At 32.8% G+C, this 20,969-nt stretch overlaps 1 protein-coding gene across 4 annotated transcripts in view; it reads left to right on the top strand.

The window, feature by feature from the left end:
• STRN3 (striatin 3) overlaps positions 1 to 20,969 on the top strand; it is a 100,492-nt gene that overhangs the window by 55,485 nt on the left and 24,038 nt on the right. For 2 of the 4 annotated variants that reach the window (XM_043921434.1, XM_043921436.1), the window contains exons 6-8: positions 6,448 to 6,577; positions 7,774 to 7,915; positions 13,261 to 13,371. In XM_043921434.1, the coding sequence (XP_043777369.1) occupies positions 6,448 to 6,577; positions 7,774 to 7,915; positions 13,261 to 13,371 (383 nt within the window). The remainder of the gene's footprint in view (positions 1 to 6,447; positions 6,578 to 7,773; positions 7,916 to 13,260; positions 13,372 to 20,969) is intronic. The other 2 variants (XM_043921435.1, XM_043921437.1) reach the window with 1 other exon arrangement.

Below are 20,969 nucleotides of genomic sequence, written 5' to 3'. Positions count from 1 at the left end.
TTTCTGTGGATATATCACGTTTTGTTTATCTTTGTCCAACTCATGGGCTTACCCATTGGTTCCACATTTTGGAATAATGAATAATGCTGCTTTGAACATCAGTCTGGAAATATAGACATATGTTTTCAGGCTTCTTGGGTTTATACCTAGGAGTTGAATTGCTAAGTCATACAATAACTATGTGTTTACCTTTTTGATGAATTTCCAAATTCTTTTCCAAAGTGGCTGAACTATTGTACACTACCACCAGAAATGTATAAGAATTCTGGTTTCTCTGCATTCTCATCAACATGTCTACCAAATATACTTTTGACTATGGTACAGATTTGATAAATGCAAGTAGTCAAGCAAGTGGAACTTTTTTCACTTCTACCATTAGGTATTACCTTGAATTTCATAGGTCGGAAGGAAAAAGAAAAGGAGAATGGAAAAAATAAAACGAGTTTATGTAGAGCTTAAGAAAATAATATGTACAGTTTATAAACTAGCATTACTTCATACCTTAGATACATATCGTGACATTATAACTTTCAGGTTAACATAAACCTTTAGTTTTGGGATTTTATTTCTGAGAAGTAAGGTCTCTAATAAAAACAATTTGACATCTAATAGAGTTCTTATTTTCTTTACTCTGGATTTCAGGAATCAGTTTTCATAGCATATGAGAAAAAGCAAGGATATTACTATGTGTTTTAAAAACTAAATTTGTCAGTTAACCAGGCTAAGTAGTTAATAGGATTTATAAATACTTGAGGGGAATGCAGTTTACTGTATCACACCTGAATCTGAATTAAAGATCCATAGCAGACTATGTCTTCTCCTTGTAAAGCTTCTTACCTTTACAAGAAAAATAGTTTTTTGTTTTTTGTTTTCTGTTGTGGTAAAAAGCACATAACATGAGATCTACCTTAAAAATTTTCAAGTGCACAGTGCAGTGTTGTTAACTATGTAAGCACGGTATTGTAGAGCACTTCTCTAGACGCTTTTCATCTTGCATGACTAAAACTCCATACTCATTGAATAGCGACCCCCTATTTCCTCCTCCCGCTTAGTACCTGGGAACCACCATTTGACTTTTTCTGTGAGTGACTACTTTAAGTATGTAAGTGGAAATACACAGTATCTATCTTTCTGTGCCTGGCTTACTTCACTTAGCGTGATATCCTAAAGGTTCACTCACGTTGTAGCATATGACAAGATTTTCTTGGTTTTTTTTTTAATTGTTCTGATGTCAGTAAGGATTTTATTTATTTATTTTTAAAAATCATTTATTTATTTGCAAAATTTTCTGTAATTGATGGATAATTGTTTTGCAATCTTGGTTTCATTTCTGCCAAGGATTTTCTTTTTTATGTCTAAATAATAATTTGTTGACTGTATTTACCATATTTTTCGTATCCATTTATCTGTCCACAGACTTTTAGGTAATAATTGTTTTTAATCAAGGCCAATTTCCTTCTTAATGAGTATACTTGTATTAGGTTGGTCCAGAAATAATTATAATTTTGTACTGTGAATTTTAAATTACTATAACTAGGCTCAAACACATCTTTATTAATCAAAATAGGAACCATTACACTCAACACATTTTTGTCAACAAGAAATAAGGTTGTTTACTCCTATAGCTTAAAAATCTGTGTTTTGGGATTCAACAAACTATTGAAAAGCAATTTTCTACATCCTTCTGGTTGTTGGAAGGGTTTTCCCTGCAAAAAGTTGTCAAGATGCTTGAAGAAGTGTTAGTCAAGAGGTCAAGTGAATGTGGCAAATGAGGCAAAACTTCGTAGCCCAATTTGTTCAACTTTTGGAACATTTGTTGTGCAGTGTGCAGTAAGATGTTGTGGAGAAGAATTGGGCGCTTTCTGTTGACCACTGTCAGGTGCGGACATTGAAGTTTACTGTGTATCGCATCAATTTGCTGAGCAGACTCCTCAGATGTAATGATTTCGCCAGGATTCGGAAAGCTGTAGTGGATCAGACCTGTAGCAGCCCGCCAGACAGTGACCATGCCCTTTCTGTGCGTGTTTGGCTTTGGTCCACCCGCTTGAGCTGGTTGAGCCTGTTGTTGTAGAAAATCCACTTTTGTCACGTGTCATAATCCGATTAGGAAATGGTTCGTTGTTGAGTAGAATAAGAGAAGACAACACTTCAAAAGGACGATTTTTTTTATTTCTATCAGCTCATGAGGCACCCCACCCATTTAATCAAGCTTTTTTACCTTTCCAATTTGCTGCAAGTGCCGCACGACCGTAGCATGGTTGACGTTGTTTTCTTTAGCAGGTTCTTGTGTAGTTCAGGAGGATCAGCTTCGATGCTCTCACTTGGTCACTGTCAGCTTCTGACGGCTGGCCACTGCTCCGCTCGTCTTCAAGGCTCTTGTCTCCTTGCAGAACTTCTTGAAACACTGCTGCACTGTACATTTGTTATCAGTTCCTGGGCCAAATATATTGTTGTTGTTGTGAGTTGTCATCGCTGCTTTATGGCCTATTTGAATAAGAAAATTGCTCAAATTTGCTTTTTTTGTCTTAACATTATTCCCATAGTCTGAAATAAATAAAAAACAGCATTTTATAAGTCATTAGCAAAAATGCACATTAAAATGATGTAAAACGTAACCACATTCATTTAAGGATGTATTCCAGTATCAGATGGCAAGTTTCAGTAGTGCAAAAACTACAATTATGTTTGTACCAGCATAATATATGTCAAGTCTGTATTAATGTAGGTGTGTATGGTTCAGCTAGAATCAGGGCCTTTGAAAATTCTAAGAAATATGATCTAATATATTGATAGAGATACCAACAAATAGATATCTGTCATATTCTTACTTATATAACAGTAAAAATTTGAACCAGTCTTCATGTTCAACAGTAGAAAAATGATAAATTGTAGGCTATAGTGTTAGAAATAGTATGGTCTGATTTACCTCTCAGCCTCTAGTAGTTGCTCTTTCTTTTTACTCGGACAGAATTTTGCCATACTTGTGGGGTTCCTTCATTTCTAGAAAATGCACTGACTCCTTTTTACCCTTTTACTTACCAGCCTTACTCTTGACTTCACTCTATGTTCCCTTCATCTGGATGTATAATTTTAAAAATTCTGTTGACCATCTTTTTAGAATGAAAAAGGATAGTAAACAGATAGTTGGCAAAGAAAAAAGATATAAAATTCCAGATGTAGATGTCCACTTAAGGATGGTGAATTAAAGAGACGTTTTACTTTTGTGCCTTATGGATCCTCTAAGATGTTCGTTAAAGACTTTTTAAAGATACATTAACACATAAGAGCAATAAATTGAGTACATAGGAAGAATGAGAGGATATACTGTTCATCAGATAGGGAGGACTTAATAATTTTGGAATCTGGAAAGAAAAAAAAGAAGCAAACCAATTCACGTCCCAAAATGCAAGTAAATTTATAGAAGCTAAGGAATTAGCAGTATTAGGTACATCTGGAGTCAGATTTAGAGGGAGTTATTAATAGAGAATTAGTTTCAAGTTTAGGTAAGAGGCAAATTTCAAATTTATGAAAGAATTTCAAACTCCCTCTTTATATATATATTTAAATTAATTTGTATTTTAATTGAAGGATAATTGCTTTCCAGAATTTTGTTTTCTGTCAAACCTCAGCATGCATCAGCCATAGGTATACATATACTCCCTCCCTCTTGAACCCCATTCCCATCTCCCACCCCTCCAGGTTGATACAGAGCCCCTATTTGAGTTTCCTGAGATACACAGCAGATTCCCATCAAACTCCCTCTTTTGTCCTGTGTAGCCATTTGAAAACCCCTCCCCTATCCCAAAGAATGTTGGTATGTTTTCGGTGAATTCTGATTTCTGACAAATTCCAATGATTTCTGATTTCTTAAGGAGTCAGGCACCTGTAGGGTGAGCTATGACTTTGAAGACAGGAGGTTGATCTGAAAATATCTAGCTGAGCAGTGAGATCTCTTGTTTTCTTCTGCTTGGCTTCTGGTATGTTGGCAGCTGATCTTAAATCCCTTCCAGGCAGAAATATGATCTATTAATGGTAGAGAAGACTTCCTGATACTGACAGTTGGGATCTGCCAATGAAATGTTTTGGTTTCTGCCCTTTTACACAGACGTGAAGCTAGCTACTTGACAAGCCTCACCCATGTACACAGTATATCCAGTTAGCTTTTCTTTGCTTCACTGTTAAATGCTAACAGTTAAGGAGAGACTTTGATGTGAAAATTGGAGACCGAAGGAACCAAATCAAAAAATGGAGCTCAGAGAAGACTTTCAAAAGTTTACTCTTCTGTAAGCACTGGGAAAAATAATACATCCATAAAACAATAAGATGTTTTATAAGCTATTTTATAAGGTTTGATGAGAAATCAAAAAAGAGCTAATAGAAATCTTAAAGTGTGATTGAAATAATTTTTATGTAGATCTTGGATGATAAGGTTAAAAGACTCTCCCAGAAAAGAGCAAAGGGGAAAGAAAGAAAGTAGGAGTGAAAAGATAGGAAAATATAAAGATGGGTCCCAAAAGGCTAACATCTGAATAGGAGTGTCAGAGAGAACAGGTAAAATGGTGTTGAGAAGACTATTAAAGTAGTAATTTTTAAAAATTTATGTAATATATTTACAGAATGTATTTCCAAGCATTTTTGTTTCCACATCAAAAGGGTTTTCACTGGTTACACTATAAAATAAATTTTTAAAAAATCCATACAAAGGTCACCTTCATGAATGCTAAAAAGAAACATCTCAAGAGTAACAGCATATTAGCTTGCAAGTGGGGCAAAGTCTCAGACCCTTCACAGTCCCTGGTTGCTTTAATTTCCATTTTCCTAAAGACTAATGATGTTGAGCATCTGTGTATACCATGCACATGTCTTTTTTTACCGAAATTGTTTGATGATCTCCCCATGCTCATTGTTTCTTTGATACTGTTAAGATGTAAATGTTCTGTATATAGCCCTTCATTAAACGTATGATTTGGAAGTATATTTTCCCAATCTGTAGACTTTTCTTTAAATTATCTTGGTGTCTTTCAAAGAGCAAGGGTTTTTAATTTTGGAACAATTCATCAGTTATTTCTTTTATTGATTGTGCTCTCTTTGACTTTTTAAAGTCTTGTGCATGTATTGCTGTGATCAAATACAGTTTTAAAAACCTAAAACATGAGTTCTCATTTTAGAGATGGTAATTCATATACAAGAAATGACAGTACTTAATTTTTCAAAGTTCAGAAAAAAACTGTAATGTCTTAAATTTATGATTCTTAAATTTTTCTGTCATTGATGTGCTGATTTTGTCAAATATTTTCTTTGCCTTTCATTTAATCCCCCAATATTGAAACATATTATTGATGTTGATCTGAAAAGTATGTGTTTTGTTACTATGATAGTTTTTTGTTTGTTCTTACTGATTTGCACTTGGAAAAAAAAGTATCTACATTCAGTTTTTATACAGGTCCTTGAACCATGTACTGGATTAGGCACAGTATAGTAGACCTATTAAGGCCCTATATCAAAGTGCTATTAAAAACTAGTCTGAATTGTATTATATCCTTATTTTAGACTAATAGAACCAGTCAGAGAGAGGGGGGAAAAGCCTAACTTTTAGACTATTATTCTTTTTGTTACCATGTACTGTTCGTATTGGTCAGGATATTTGAGATCATCTAGTTTAATTCCCACAGGTAAAGAAATTGAAGCCACAGTGTTTAAATGACATGGCCAAATCCAGGCAGCTAGTCAGTGGGAGAATTGAGACTTTCATTGTGAGAGACTATGTTCAGCTGAAGTTTTCACTGTTCTGTTGTAGCCTCTGTTTTTAGACATTTAAATAACTATTTGAAAACTGTTTTTTGTACATAGATGAGGAATTCAGATTATAGTTTTAAAATGACTTAATAAATAGATTAAAATAGATTATGACTGTTAACCTATTATAAGAGTGGTTCTGAAACACTTGAAAGTATTTCTTTAGTTTATTAATAATCCTGTTTTGTAGTTAAGAAAAATCTGTGAAAAGGATTGGAATGTTCTATATCTGATTTACCATTACTTTAAATCTGAGTAGCCTCATAAATTAAACTTCAGTTTTAGTCCTTAAACATTTGGGCCACATTGTAAAAGGTTGTAGGGCTAAAAGAAATGCTGAGTTCAAATTCAAGTTTCTTAATTACAATAACTTTTATTTTGAGAAGTAATACTACATTTGAGTGCCTAGTAACTATAGGGTTTTTACTTTGATGCTATAATTACTTAAAGTACTATTGTTATAGAAACTTAACATCTTTTAACTGTAGAACATAAATGATCTTTCATTTTTGGGTAGAATATTTAGATAATACATTTTAAGTAAGTTTTAATTTGAATCTGTCTAGTACCTTCAAGTGCTGTTTAAATATAGGAGACGGAAAGAAATATTTGTCATTGGAATATTTGATTCATCTTTTTCCTCTCTTATAGGACTTCTGGTGATGTTCTTGAGACATTCAATTTCTTAGAAAATGCTGATGACAGCGACGAAGAAGAGGAAAATGACATGATTGAAGGCATCCCAGAAGGAAAAGACAAACATAGGATAAATAAACACAAAGTAAGAATTCTCTTTTCTTATTAACTATAATGTATTTAGTCATGTGTATGGAATAGAAAATTTCAAGATGTCTTAAATTACATTGCAAGTTATTGATGATTTTTTATTATGTCATTTGAAAGTTTTTTATATAGTTCTTATTGAATTACCCTACATATAGTAGAAATTATTATCTACTCTATTATTAACTAATTGGCAAAAAAGGGTCTGTTTTTATGGGACTAGTTCAGTGTTTTGGAACTTTTTTGAAGGAAAAAAAAACAGGATCACAATTAAGAATCACTGCTGTAGAGTATCTCTTGAGGTGGAGTAAACAAGTGATAAGTTGTAACTGATGTGAGTTGATACTCCTACTCTGGGTGAGGGAATAAACTAAGAATTGTAAATGTTTGTGTCAACACTCTTCACTCTTTGTTAAGGATTACTGAAAGTCTTCTTTTGCTTATAACCTGGGAAACACATTGATGTATTTTAGTGTTGATACAGATTAGTTATAAGAGCAAAAATAGATTAGATGATCCATGTGTGAATTATCATAGTAGTATACATTATTTCAGCTGTGGTTTTTGAATTCCATTGTAGTTCTTTGGGATTTTATAGTAATGTGGGGAAAATGCCAATGTTCCTCAAAAGCTTCCAGTCCGTAAAAGCAGTTTTCAGCCTTTCTGCCACATACTCATGTGAGACATGGATGAATAGAGATTTTGATTTTTTTTTTCTGGTTGTTGTTGTTCTGAGAAGCATTACTATAAATACCACAGCTATTGACTTGCATTAATGTCCTTATTAACTATGCCATATCCTTATGAGTTATGGCCTACGGGTGCAGTTCTCAGTGAATGAGGTCAATTCAACACAACATACTGGAATGTAAGTGACTGCACAGGTCTTTAATAGAGTTACCTGTAAATATTTTGTAATTAAGAGATGTTCTTTGTGAGGATGATCATACTTGAAGATCAAGGTTTTAACCATTCTTACTGCCACATTACTTGCATCACACTTTGGAGCACTGTTGACAACCATTTAGCTAGGATATAATTTGAGATTGTTTAACTTTCTAGAAAATCTTAAGATTTTTGTTTCTAAATAACCTAAAAATGGAAGTGCAAAAGTAAAGATAATTGTGTGAAAACATAAAGGATACCTTTACAGTTTAGCATAAAGGTAATTCTTGGCTTTTGTTCCCTTTACAGATAGGTAATGAAGGTTTAGCTGCTGACCTAACTGATGACCCTGATACTGAGGAAGCACTGAAAGAATTCGATTTTTTAGTAACTGCTGAAGATGGTGAAGGAGCTGGAGAAGCACGAAGTTCAGGGGATGGCACAGAATGGGGTAAGGTGATAAAGAAATATGGGGGTGGGAAAACATCTAGGCCTTAAAGATGTATTTTATTAAATATTGTATGTGGAATGTGTGTATCTGAATGTATGCTGGCAGTTAAACTGAGAGCAAGGAGAAAAGTGGTATTCAATAGTTTCAGAGTATTTGCATCAGTTTATTTAGATTTGGTGGCTAAACTGTTTAATATACGGCTTCTGGTGGATTTTGATTTTTGAAATTTGTCTTGATTTAGAATTGAAACTTTCAGTTAATTTAGAAATCCAGTTCCTTCTCAGATTTTTTTTAAGCATGTACATTTAAACATTCCCATGATTTAATTTGGTAATGGATTTGGGTTTCAAGAAGGTGTCTCTTTTCTGTATGCCTGTATGGTATGCCTGATCAGATAATACCATACAGGCATACCAAAAAGAGTCATCTTCTTGAAACCCAAATCCATTGGGTTGCAAATAGTCAGACAGGACTGAGCTCGCATACACACAATAGAGCTATTAATTCTGAATAATAGCTCTATAATGAACAAGATTTATTGACACTTAAACTTTATTACATATAATCACTGTACAGACATGTTAAGAGCCTAGCCTTTGGAAGTGATCTACTGCTAATAATCATCTAGCTATAACTAAAAGGGTTAAAACAGTTCTATTTATACAGAGTTTAAAAAGCCCATTAGAAAGTAAAGTAAAAAGTGTACAAAGTATTTTAAGATAATAGCTGAGGTCCAGTATGATGTTTCAATTAAAAATGTTCATTCTGTACTTATGGCTGATTTCACATTGTATGGCAGAAACCACAACATGGTTCAACAATTATTCTCAATTACAAATAAATTTTAAAAACATGTTAATAGTAGACACACCAAAAAAAAAGTTCATTCAGTCAACATTTAATACCAACGTGTACCTGGTAGGGAGAACTCAGCTTTATTGGAGAAGGGTATTAAGTATTTTAATGCATATTTCACATGAATACCAAAATTGGTTAGTTACTAGCAAGAGGGATTATCACTGGATTTTTAAAAACTACTTTAGTGATAAGGAGACACACTTCAGTTTATAAAAATGCCTCATGTATATATTTAAGCTGAATATTGCTAATAGCAAGAGAGATAGAACCTGAGAGATAATATTTATTGACTGTCCTGATACAAATTGAGTACTTAAAAGGTTTGGATTTTGTTATCAACATTCTCATCGTTTATGATTGTCAAGCATGATTTTTCAGATCTTAACTTCTCCTCAGTGGAGGGAGAGGAGGCCTATTAATTGAAAATTTAAAAATAAAAAACAATTTCCACAATTGTCTTCTAGACTTTGAATATACATTTTGGTACTTTTTGAAAATTGCTAAGTTATAGAAGTTTACCCTTCTTAAGAATTAGTCTTGCTCAAGAGGACAGTAAAAATATCTAATTTTCCAAAAAAAAAAAAAAAATCTAATTTTCTTCTTACTTTCCTGTACAACCTATCAATGTTGGAAATACCTTATTTTTTTCCAATAGTTTCTAAAGTACTATTTATTTTTTTCTAGATTTTAAAATAATTATAGAAATATATTTAAATTATATAAATATTTCATTATCTTATAATTCATTTGGTTTTTTTGGAGGTTTAGAACCCACAGATGGAAGAAAATTAAAAATCATCAATAACACTGCTATGTAGAGAGAACCATGATTAATAATTATATCTATCTGTCTGTATTTAACAGGATTTTGCTGTGTGCTGGTTTATAACCCACACTTCCACTTAATTATTCTTCTGTGACATCATTTTTAATAAGTGCATAATAATCTGTTATTATGTTTGACTGTTTATCTGGGCATTACTGATGCTCATTTAGATATCTAAAGGGAGGAAAAAAAATCGAAAGCAGTTTTCAGACATTTATATAGCTAAATCTTGGCACATTTCCCTTCCTATTGTCTTCACCTAAAATTGCTGGAAGTTTAACTGTCCATCAGAAGAATATATAAAAATTTCAGGAATTTGATTTGTATAAAATGGCATTACTTCTATCATAAAAAGTGTACAGTTGATTGGTCCTGTCCAAAAATTTTTGACTGTAGAACAGTTTCAAGAGAGAACCTAATTAGTGAATGACAACTCTTGATACTTTTATTTACTTTTGCTTATTAATATTTGAGAGTGACCTGAATCTTTTTGTGTAATGGAAGTAACCAACAAAGTCTCTTCCTTCCAGACAAGTCTTAAGTATCTTTAAAGCATTTTAAGTTCTTAAGAAGGAAAGGACTCTGTTAAGAACAAAATGATTCAAGTAGTTTCTTTCCCTAAGAAATGAAAACTATCACAGGATCTGTGCAGTGTTTTTTATAAAGGATCTATGCAGTGTTTTTGAATTTTTCATTTTTACTCAATATGTGTCATACTCAGTTTTTTTCCCCAAAGCAAAGAGACTGAATATACAAATATCCCTTTATATTTATTTACTTAAAATTTGAGTTTACTTACAAATGGGAAAGTGATTTTCCGATTTAAGTTACCTGGTAAAGAACAGGTTTTTTTTTTTTCTTTCTTAATAGTGTGTCATAATAAAACATCCCTGTATTCACCCACATTGTATAATCTGTGTTATTTTTATTTTGTATACTAGCATAGTACTCAAATATCTCTGATTTTGGATTCTTTTATTCTATGAAACTACTCCTTTTTAGAAAGCTTTTAAATCTTTTTTGTCTGTCAGGGTAGTCTCGGTTTAATTTTAATAGTTATTAATTCTTGGCATAATCAGAAATATTGGTGAGCATTTCTAATTTTGCTAAACATTTTAAAGATGTTTAGTTATTGTCTGCTACACTTTGAAACTGTGTTCTGTACAATTTATAGGGCTACAAATACTGTGTTTAAATGGATAAAGTACTAAATATTTGAATAAAATTAGTTTCAAGTTTATGGTACATTAAGTAGATTTAATTCCTTTGCTTTGGTAGTTAGAATCACCACAATAGAATTTTAGGCTTTTGTGGTTTTGAGTTGTCAAGGATCAATTTTTTTGTGTATATTTGTGTTTTCTTACTGGAAAAAAAGTTCCCGTAACTTATTCAACCTCATTTCTTGATATTTTTCCCCCTAGATTTTTTTAAAACAGCATTAATATGTAGAAGATTATGCTGCCTCTTCCTTTTTGCTCTTAACTATTTCTTATAAGCCATATCAAATCAGCTGTTACTTACCAGGCATGTTTCAGGATGTTTGTGCACATATGCATTCACCAACCTGTTCTCTGCACTGCCTTAAGTTTACCTTTGTTTTCTAGCTTCAAGGTTATCTTGCAAGTAATATTTCTTTTTTTCTTAAGCTTATCCTTTTTTCTTCCCTTTGCTTTTTCACTTCACTACCCTTTGCTACTCCAGTTAGAGCATTCACAGCTTTAGTTTTTATACAGATGTCTTTTTAAAAAAACTCCTGTTTAATTTCATGTGTAAAGTTTATACCACTGAAGTTTTTTGTTGTCGTTTCTATGAGGTTAACAAAATTTGTTCCAAATGTGTCAGTTTGTCCCTTTTAAAAATAAGAATTACTAGTTTTATTAAGGTGAGCACAAAGCAATTATTTCTTTAGATCACATTTTTCTTAGCATATTAGATGAATTGACAGAACAGTTCTTGATATAACATAGTTTTCAGGAAATTCATGAGTAGAGTACAGGAAAAGTGAATTTTCTCTTTGAATCAGTATTACGACAGTATTACAGTTTGCAGATTTGATAATCATGTGTAAATCTCAGGCTTTGATAACCTAGTTTCACCTAATTGAAGTTAGCGTATTAAAGTTTTGAGTTTAGCTTTTTACACACTGACTACCTAAGATCATAGTACCACAAGGTAGAAACTGAGGGCTGTTAGAGTAGGAAAAACTCAAGGTACAGAAAATTGAATTTCTCTGTACCCTTTTTTTTTCCCCTAAGAGGCTTGCAGAATCTTAGTTCTGACCAGGAATCAAACTTTACAGGCCGTGAAAGCGCCAAGTCCTAACCACTGAACCACCAAGGAATTACCCTGTGCACCATTTAAATATGAGGATCTTTTATATTTGCTACAAATAACTGTCTGTAAGGCAAAAGGATGTTTTTTATGTCCACCATACATTGAGGCCTATGGAATTTATAAGACTTATAAGCCAGAAATATAATAAGTTATCAAAAATTGTGAAAGTATATTTTCTCTAAAATCTCCCTTTTATATCAGTCTTCTTGATTGACTTAGCTTATGTGTTTTGGTATAATTTTTATTTAGTAACAGGTTTATGTAAACTAACTCTTCATTGATCTTTAACAGAATATTAAACTTCCAAATAACAACTTTAAACTTAAGAAGTAATAGTTTAAAACTTAAAAGATGGAAAAGCCTTTATTACTTAAATTAATTCAAATAGACATATTTTTGTTTTGCTTTTTTTTAATGCTGTTTTCCTGTAGTATTCTATAGGGTAAATTTTTTTATAGGCACAAGTATTTACTTAAAACAAATATGGATTTGTTTATTCAGCTAAAATAGTTGAAGTACCATCTGTAACAGATGTACAGCAATGTATGTTTTCACTTCTCCATGTTTGTCACTGCTTTTATCTTACCCTAAAAATACCAACTCTTAAAAAGTTCTTCAGTGGAATTTGAGTTTTTTTTTGTTTTTTGTTTTTTTTGCTAATCTTAGTTGTAGACCAATGGAAGAAGGTAATGAGATGTTGAACTATTTGGATGGGGTGGGGGCAGAGGTGGGATTCTCTGAATGCTTTGTATGGATTATTTGAGATGTATTTTGGAATTCCATGTATGTATTATATTGGACTAGAATGCCTCTCCACTAGTACAGTTACCTTGTGCATGCAGAATCAGTGTGACAGAAGGTGCATGAATATTCTCATCAATGAAACAGCACTGACCTTTACAGCTTGCACTTTTATGAGTAGTTCGCATGTAATTCATTCATTTGCTTTTATGATGCTGGCTGAATAATTTTTTATTAACATTTTTATAAAGATGCAGTGATCTATTTTTTGTAACATTAGATTTCTAATGTCAGTCCTTTGTAAAAATATCAGTTACCACAAGAATAATAACCTTCAAATTTGTAGTTCATAGAAATGAAGCACCACTTAACTATTGTTTGTAGTATTAATGTTTAGAAACTTATGAGATGGGCTTTCAGAGTTGGACTTGTGAATACCAAAACTGAGACTGCACCTTTAAAGTACTTTGAGTATATACTGTCAGTACATTTTTATTATGATTATATAAAGCTATAACAGTTTATTGCCAACAGCTTGCATTGCCAACTGCTGATTTTTTTTCTTTTAATAATATGCTGCATGTAGATAAAGATGACCTCTCCCCAACTACTGAGGTTTGGGATGTAGACCAGGGACTAATAAGTAAGCTGAAGGAACAGTACAAGAAGGAACGAAAGGGGAAGAAAGGGGTGAAGAGTAAGTGCAGATTCTATTATAATTTTTGTGTTCCAATCTTTGAGAAAAAAAAATATCCTCAATTCTGATTTTTTGTCTTTAACTTCTTTCTGTTTCATACAAGGGGCAACTAACTTTAAACTTTGTCTGTTGTATATTTGAAATTTATTTGAATATAATTTAGGAGGTGGTATGGGAAAATCAAGTGGGATATTATTTTAAATATGTGGGTAAGGATGAAGGAAAGATTTTAAGGTTTTTGACTATATTTTAAACTTTTAAAAGTTTGCAGAACTCTAAGGAATATTGGCCTTTGGATGAAAAATAATAGAAATTTGTTTAAAAGGAAGAAAGTATAAATTTCTCGATTCTTGATAATTACTGCTGTAACTAGGTCTTATCAAGGTTACATTTCTTAGTTTCTTAGAATTCTGAAATACAGTGAATGGGAAAGCCCTTTCCACAGTTTTTACTTTCTACTCTTAAGCCAACCACAAACAGTAACAGTAGCAAAAGAAAAAAAGCTCTCCTAGGTAGTGTTTTCTTGGCTACTCGGGTAGATTAAGGTCAGGGGAGTAAGGTAGTGGTGGCAGTGGGGTTGGTTTGGTTAATAGCTAAGTAGCTTTGGGTGCCTTGCTATATTTTTCACAATTAATATCTTGACCAATGTATTTTGAAAGTATATATTTAGCTACAGCACCTCTCAACGAAGTAATTCATTTCCATTTTGTAAATCAGGCATAAGAACAGCCACATGAAAATCATCTTCAGACCTAAAAGTATTAAATGAAGAAACTGAAATTTACTTTATTTTGAACTGGCTGGCCATTGATTCCTCTAGTCTAACTTTTTTGATTGTGTCTAGGAGAAAACAGTAGATGACAGTGGCAAAAACCGTATAGACATTCTTTCATGTTCCTTTCTCTGGTGACAAAAAATTAGTGTATGAAATGGCAGTTGCAGTGGAAAAGGGTATAAGTTTCCTCCAGTAAAGCAGTTTTTGAGTGGTTTAATGTATTGTAGAGGAAAATAAGGAGTTTTGGAAATTTTACCTGTTATGCACTTTTCTTTTATAACCTTATGCTAATTTATGTTGTTGCATGTGAATACAAACTGTTCTCTAAGAAATTTCTTACTGTACATTGAATTGCTTGGTGTATTTAAAGATGTTTAATGCTGGGCAGGGACTGTGTTTCAGCTTTAACATCTCTTCCCTATATAATTAATGCATGTTGAGTATAAAAGTACTTTTGCATGATTGAACATTGTAATATAGATGCAATGACATTAGAATTTTAGGGTTTAGTTTTTTTTTTTTTTAAGAAATGAGTTAAAAAAAAAGAAATGAGGTAGTTTACTTAAATATTAGGCTACTTATTTTGTGTATGTTATTCATAAACTGACTTATATGCTGAAGATTTCTTTAGAATGTTAGGTAGTGTTACTTTTCATTTCAAATATAGACACCCCATTTTTTTCCTGATAGAATGCTTAGATCTCTTATCTGTTGCTGTTGTTTAGTTGTTAAGTCATGTCCAACTCTTTTGTGACCCCATGGACTGTATAGCCCTCCAGGCTCCTCTGTCCACAGGATTTCCTAGGCAAGAATGCTGGAATGGGTTGCCATTTCCTTCTCCGGGGGATCTTCCTGACTTAGGAATGAATCTGTGTCTCCTGCCTTGGCAGGAGGATTCTTTACTACTGAACCACCAGGGTTTTTGGTTTTGTTTTGTTTTTTACATAAAGTGAAGGTTTCTGACAACCCTGCTTTTTTTTTTTTTTAATGAGTATTTTTAATTAAGACGTACGTTTTTTAAAGTCGTAATGCTGTTGCATACTTAGTACAGTATACTGTACGCATAACTTTTTTTTTAAGTATTTATTTATTTTTGGCTGCACCAGGTCTTACATGTGCGATCTTCATTCTTCCTTACGGCATGTGGGATTTTTAGTTCCAGCATGTGGGATCTAGTTCCCTGATCAGGGATCAAACCCAGGCCCTCTGCATTGGGAGTGAAGAGTTTCAGCCTTTAGACCACCAGGGAAGTCCCAGCACATAACTTTTATATGCACTAGGAAACCAAAAAAATCTGTGTGACCCGTTTTATTGTGACTGACCCTCAACATCTCCACTTCATTCCCGTCCCTTTTTGAGGTTTAGAAAGAAGATATAAGTCAACTTAAGGTTTTTTTTGTTTTAGGTTTTAAATTTTTCTAAAATTGTTTTTTATTGAAAAAAAAATCTGTTTAAGAACTGTTGGAAACTGAAGAACTGAAACTAAAATCTGAAATTCCCATACAAAAATAAATAAATAAATAAAATTCCCATACAATTTTAATTAATTTTATTTAGTAGGATCATAGTATACAGTTTTGTTATTTGCCTACTCAGCTAACAGTTCACAGAAAATATCCTTTCATGTCAATAAATATTCTGCCATACAACGTTTTCAAATTTCTTTAAACAAAGCTACCCTGTTGTCAAACAGAATATTTCAGAACCTGATATGAGAAATGAGCAAAAGGGAACTACTGTGATTAAATCAGGAGCTGGCGACCTTGGATTCATGCCCTAAGGCTTTCATGTCTCAGTACTGTTTTATCAAAATGTGTACCGTCTTATTCAACCAATCCCCTTTAATTTTTATTTTGTGTCTGATTTTTTAAAATAAGCTAACTTTGTTTAAATAGCCGTAGAAGTAATATATGCTTAACGTAAGTACTATATTAGAGACACAAAGAAAAAAGTAAAAATCACTTGGAGTTCGATAACTCAGAAATTCTATTCGGCATATATTCTTCCAGTTTTTTCTAAATGTCTTTCTACATAAACCTCCTTTAACAATTTCCAACAAGAATATCATTGTTTTTAACTCATTTTTTCTTAATTGTCATTAGATTAGATGACAAATCTAAATACAGTTTAACTGGTTAGATAGTATTGCATTTTGTGGATTTAACGTAGCCTCCATTAGTTAATCCATTAGATTGTTTCTCATTTTTAGTGTTTTTATGAACACCAGTGCTTTTAAGGTTACCCATGAAAAGATGAGGTTTCCAACAGTGTCTCAAGAATGAATAATTAGGAAATAATTGTTTCTTTTTATACTTCCTTTGTGAATTAGTTAAAAACTTTTAAATATAGAGTTCACTGTAAAAATGTTGACTTTGAATCCCTGCCATGGAAATAAATTTCTCTTTAAATTGGTGGGTAGTAAATTTAGGTTTTAATCCAGGTAGACTACCATATTAATGCTAAGATATAGTTTTTCGTGAAAAGATTGAATTCATGAAATTTACTTAGCATTTTTATTATCTGTTTTCATTGGGTTTTCTCATGTTTTCCCAGATACGGCTTTGTATAAGTTAGACTAATTTATAAACTGTAGCCTTTTCTTTTTTTCCTTTATTCCAAAGTGTGAATTAGTCACACCTTTTGGATCATAGCACTCCGTTTCTACAGATTTTTCCAGCTTCTTAGAAGAAAATTATTTGCTTAACTTCAGCATGTGAATTCAACATATGTAATCCAATCTAAATGCCTTTTTTTTTTTTTTTTAATGGGAAAATTGGCGAGAATGCCAGCTTTTTAACTTTGTAAAGTCTCAACCATGATTTGACTCTTAAATGGAAAGAGTTCTGAAATCAGAAGCCAGGAAGGTGATGTTTATCTGTCTTCCAGCTTGTTCACTCCATTTCCCCCTTCCTTTTTCCTGCCTTAGGGAAGGGAACAGCTTTGCCTTGGACTGTAAACACAATTCAGAATTAATTTCTTTCTGAGTGACATATGCTTTTTCAATTAGTATTTCTAAAAATGAAGGCCATGAAACTAAAGAGACTTGTTACAGTTATTTTGGTCTCAAGCCTCAGAAGAGTTAAGCTTCCTTTTCCTTGTAACATTTTCTTTTGACATAACTTCAAACTTAAGGAAAAGTTACAAGAATTTCATGTACTTTCACACAGTTTCTTTAAATGTTAAAATTTTACTACGTTTGCTTCATCCTCTTGTCTCTTTACATATGTACATTTATTATTTTGAACGCTTCAGAAAACTGAATAAGTAGTAGACATGTTGCTCCTTAGGTATGTTAGTGTGTGTGACTTTACCACAAACGCATTCTCTCATGTGACCACAGTACAATGTTGGAAATCAGGGAATTAACTGATACAATACTATTATCGAATCTAAAACTTTGTTTTCTGTCATCTTTAAATATGTTATAAGTTTCTGTAATTGGGGAAGAAAGTGAGGGGATCGTTCTGAGTTAATCTTTTGTTTAAATCTTTGATAGGACTTTTCTAGCTTTCTGTGGTCTCTCTTTTTTTTTTTGCTGTATTTCATGTCTAAGTAAAAACATGTAAATCAATAACAAATCACACTGTATAGCAACTGAAATAAGGGTAAAACATCTGAAGTTTGGAACCTTTATTTAGAATATGAAGGAGGAGGTAATAATCTTTTTAAGACTTCAATATTTCAGTTTTTTCAACGTGGAAAGTTTAAATTATGGATTATAATATGTTTTCCTTTGATAAATACTCTTATTCTTGCTTTTTGTTACTCCTGTACTATTTTGTACTTATGGAATTGTGGCTTATAAAAGATTAGATTATTTCATATCCTTTCTTCAAAAGATTTATATGCTTTTCCCATTTCAAAGATAGGGAAAGATCTCCATTTCAGAGGTTCACATTCTGAAATATGTATGTTTACAGATGTGAGTCTTGGTCAATGAATTTGTGTTAATTGTTCTTATTTATCTTAACTTTCCTGTCTTCCATGTGTAGAATAAGATTTGTCATTCCCCTTCTTTACTTTACCCTTGTTACTGAATAGCTGTATATCTCCTGACTTGTTTATCATACATTGGAAAACCTTTTCATTACTTCTTTTAGTACAGATTATAAGTATCCCTGGATAATTTTCTAGTTTTCCTTTTTTTTTTTCTTTTTTTAGTTTCATATTAGTATTTGTCATTTGCTATTCCAGATTCAGGATAACAAACTTTCAAGAGGGAATGAAATTATTGTATAGTATGACTTTTTATATTAGGCGTTATAGAACATTTAAAGAGAAATTATTTTGTATCAGTAACTTTCCATAGGCCTATAAAAGTACCTTGACACATACTATAAAGGGACTATGATGATTAAGCTCCCTCTATTTTGGAGAGAGTATAAGGAGTCCATAAAACCATTCAGTATCCTGCATCAAATCAAAGACAAACAGTTGTTTCATAGTAAAGGATTATTACTTTTTCAGCTAAGAGATGCAGTTGTTTTCTCTTTCTGGCTTTAGTTTCACACTGTTAAAACAGACCATTCAGTTCTTCAACTTGGTTTCTCTTTCTTTTTTCTCCCCCAAAAAATAATTGCAGCATTTTGACAAGGGGCAGAAAGTATCGGTTAGATGCTGTTTTCAGTGGGTGCACATTTTTAAGCTGAAGAATCACTTTGCAGCTAAGCTAACCTAGTTTTTCCTGAATACCGTGATGCCTTTTTTTTTTTTTAAGATGACAGTTGTCATGTAAAAACTTTGTTTCAATTAGGATGATAGAACATATAATAAATCTAATAAACATGATATAACTAAACCCTTTTATTCTAAAATAAACTTAAACCTTTTCCAGATTGTCTGCTTCACTTCAGAATATTGATTAACAAAGGGAGGCATATTTGAGAAGGGAAAATGTTAGATTCAGTTAAAAAAAAATACTGTTTTACTTATAATAATAGAGTAATGGAAAGATAAATTTCATGTCATGAGTGTGTATATTGTGAGTATGAATTTCAAAATGCTAGCAACAGCAGTTGTCAGTCCATCCATAGTTTGGCTTTTCCACAGCATACTGTTTTTCATTTTCCTAGAATCTATTCAGAGAATTGTGCATTGGTATAGACTTGATGGCTGTGGTTACGAGGTAGATGGGTTGTTGTATAATTCATGAAGAATTCATGAATTGTTGTATAATTCATAGAAGAACAGCTTTTCTTGCTGTTTAAATTAGGAAGAATATTTCCTCTATAGATTATAGAGCAGTAATTGAGAATTTTTGTTTAATACCTAGTGAGTTTTCTTCAGTTATGCCATTGAATATTTTAATAACATTATGTATGATCTATTACACTAATACCATTACAGTTTTCTCATTGTGAAACAGATTTCAAAACTTTTATTTGAAATTGCATTCATTAGAATTATTGTATTTGGAATATTAGATTTAGAAAGAGAATGAAGGAGCATTAAATGTGTTGTTAGTTGAAAGATGTTCTACATGGCAGGTGCTGGATAAGACTGTTAACTTCTGGTTAAGAAATCTGCTTTCATCTTTTAGCAACTTTTGAGAAACTAGAATTAAAGCAGGGACAATTCCGTCTTTTTCCTAAACTTACCACTGTGCCACACAGAAACTAATGTTTGGTTATAGTATACAAAACAAAAAAAGTAATAATAATTATATGATTTGGGAACCTTTGTTGGAATGTTGCAGTAAGGGGGGGATCCCTTCCCCAGCCCCAAGAGTGGACTCTTGTCTAATACTTAGGAATGAATTGTCAGAGGAGACACACATGCTCACAGAGCATGAGACTTTATTGGAAAGGGGCCCCTGGCTGGAGCACAGGAAGGTATGGGAACCCAGGAAGACTGCTCTGCCACATGGCTGATAGTCTCGGGTTTTTTTAGTGGTGGGATTAGTTTCCGGGTTGTCTCTGGCCAGTCATTCTGACACAAGGTCATTGCTGATGGCCTGAGCATCCCTCAGCCAAGATGGATTCCAGCAAGGAAGGTTCTGGAAGGTGGGTAGGACAGAAGGACTGGCGTCTCCTTTTGACCTTTTCCAAGTTCTTCCAGTTGGTGGTGGCTTGTTAGTTCCATGTTCCTTACTGGGGCCTCCTGTTGTAAAATAACTCATACAAGTGGTTACTGTGGTGCCTGGCTAGGGTGGGCTGTTTCGGTCAACGTTCCTACTAACACGAACATTAACTTTAATGTTGTTTCCTACTTTCCTTTTCTTCCATATTTCCTGGTCCATGTGTTCAAGAAGATGTGACTTGATAGTATCTGTAATGATAAAACTTTATCTTGTCTTTATTATATTTATCATATGATGAAATTATTTATGAGTAGTATCTAATGAAGTAAAAGTTTATGGTTTACATACATATAATAGAGTGAGCAGAGGAAGATCAACAGAAGCCTCACAGAGGAAATGGAATTGGGTGCAGGAAGTTTTCTCACCTTTCTGGGGAATAGGTAAAGACATATGAAAATAGGGTAGAAGAAACCCTGGTGAATATACTGTAGGTAAACTGCTCTGACCTGAAAATTAGGGAGATCTGTATTATGTAGCACCAGAAGATGAGATTGGATAGGATCAGCATGAAGCACATGCAGGGTTAAGTACAGGATTTTAGTTAGCTTTGATTCAAAGAGTGTTGAAGTGCTGCTTTTGGTTTCAGAGTAAGGAGTGGTAAGATCAGTGTGATGATTTTGGAAAACTAATCTAGCCAAAGTATTCAAATGTGATGGAAGGCAAATGGAATTGGGAGATAGGAAAACCAATTAGGAACCCTCTATAGTAATTTGTAAGAATGAAAGCATTGAGTAGAATAAAGTC

Source organism: Cervus elaphus, chromosome 13, assembly GCF_910594005.1.
Source record: "Cervus elaphus chromosome 13, mCerEla1.1, whole genome shotgun sequence".
Classification (NCBI taxonomy): Eukaryota; Metazoa; Chordata; class Mammalia; order Artiodactyla; family Cervidae; genus Cervus; species Cervus elaphus.
This window is presented reverse-complemented; position numbering and strand designations above follow the sequence as displayed.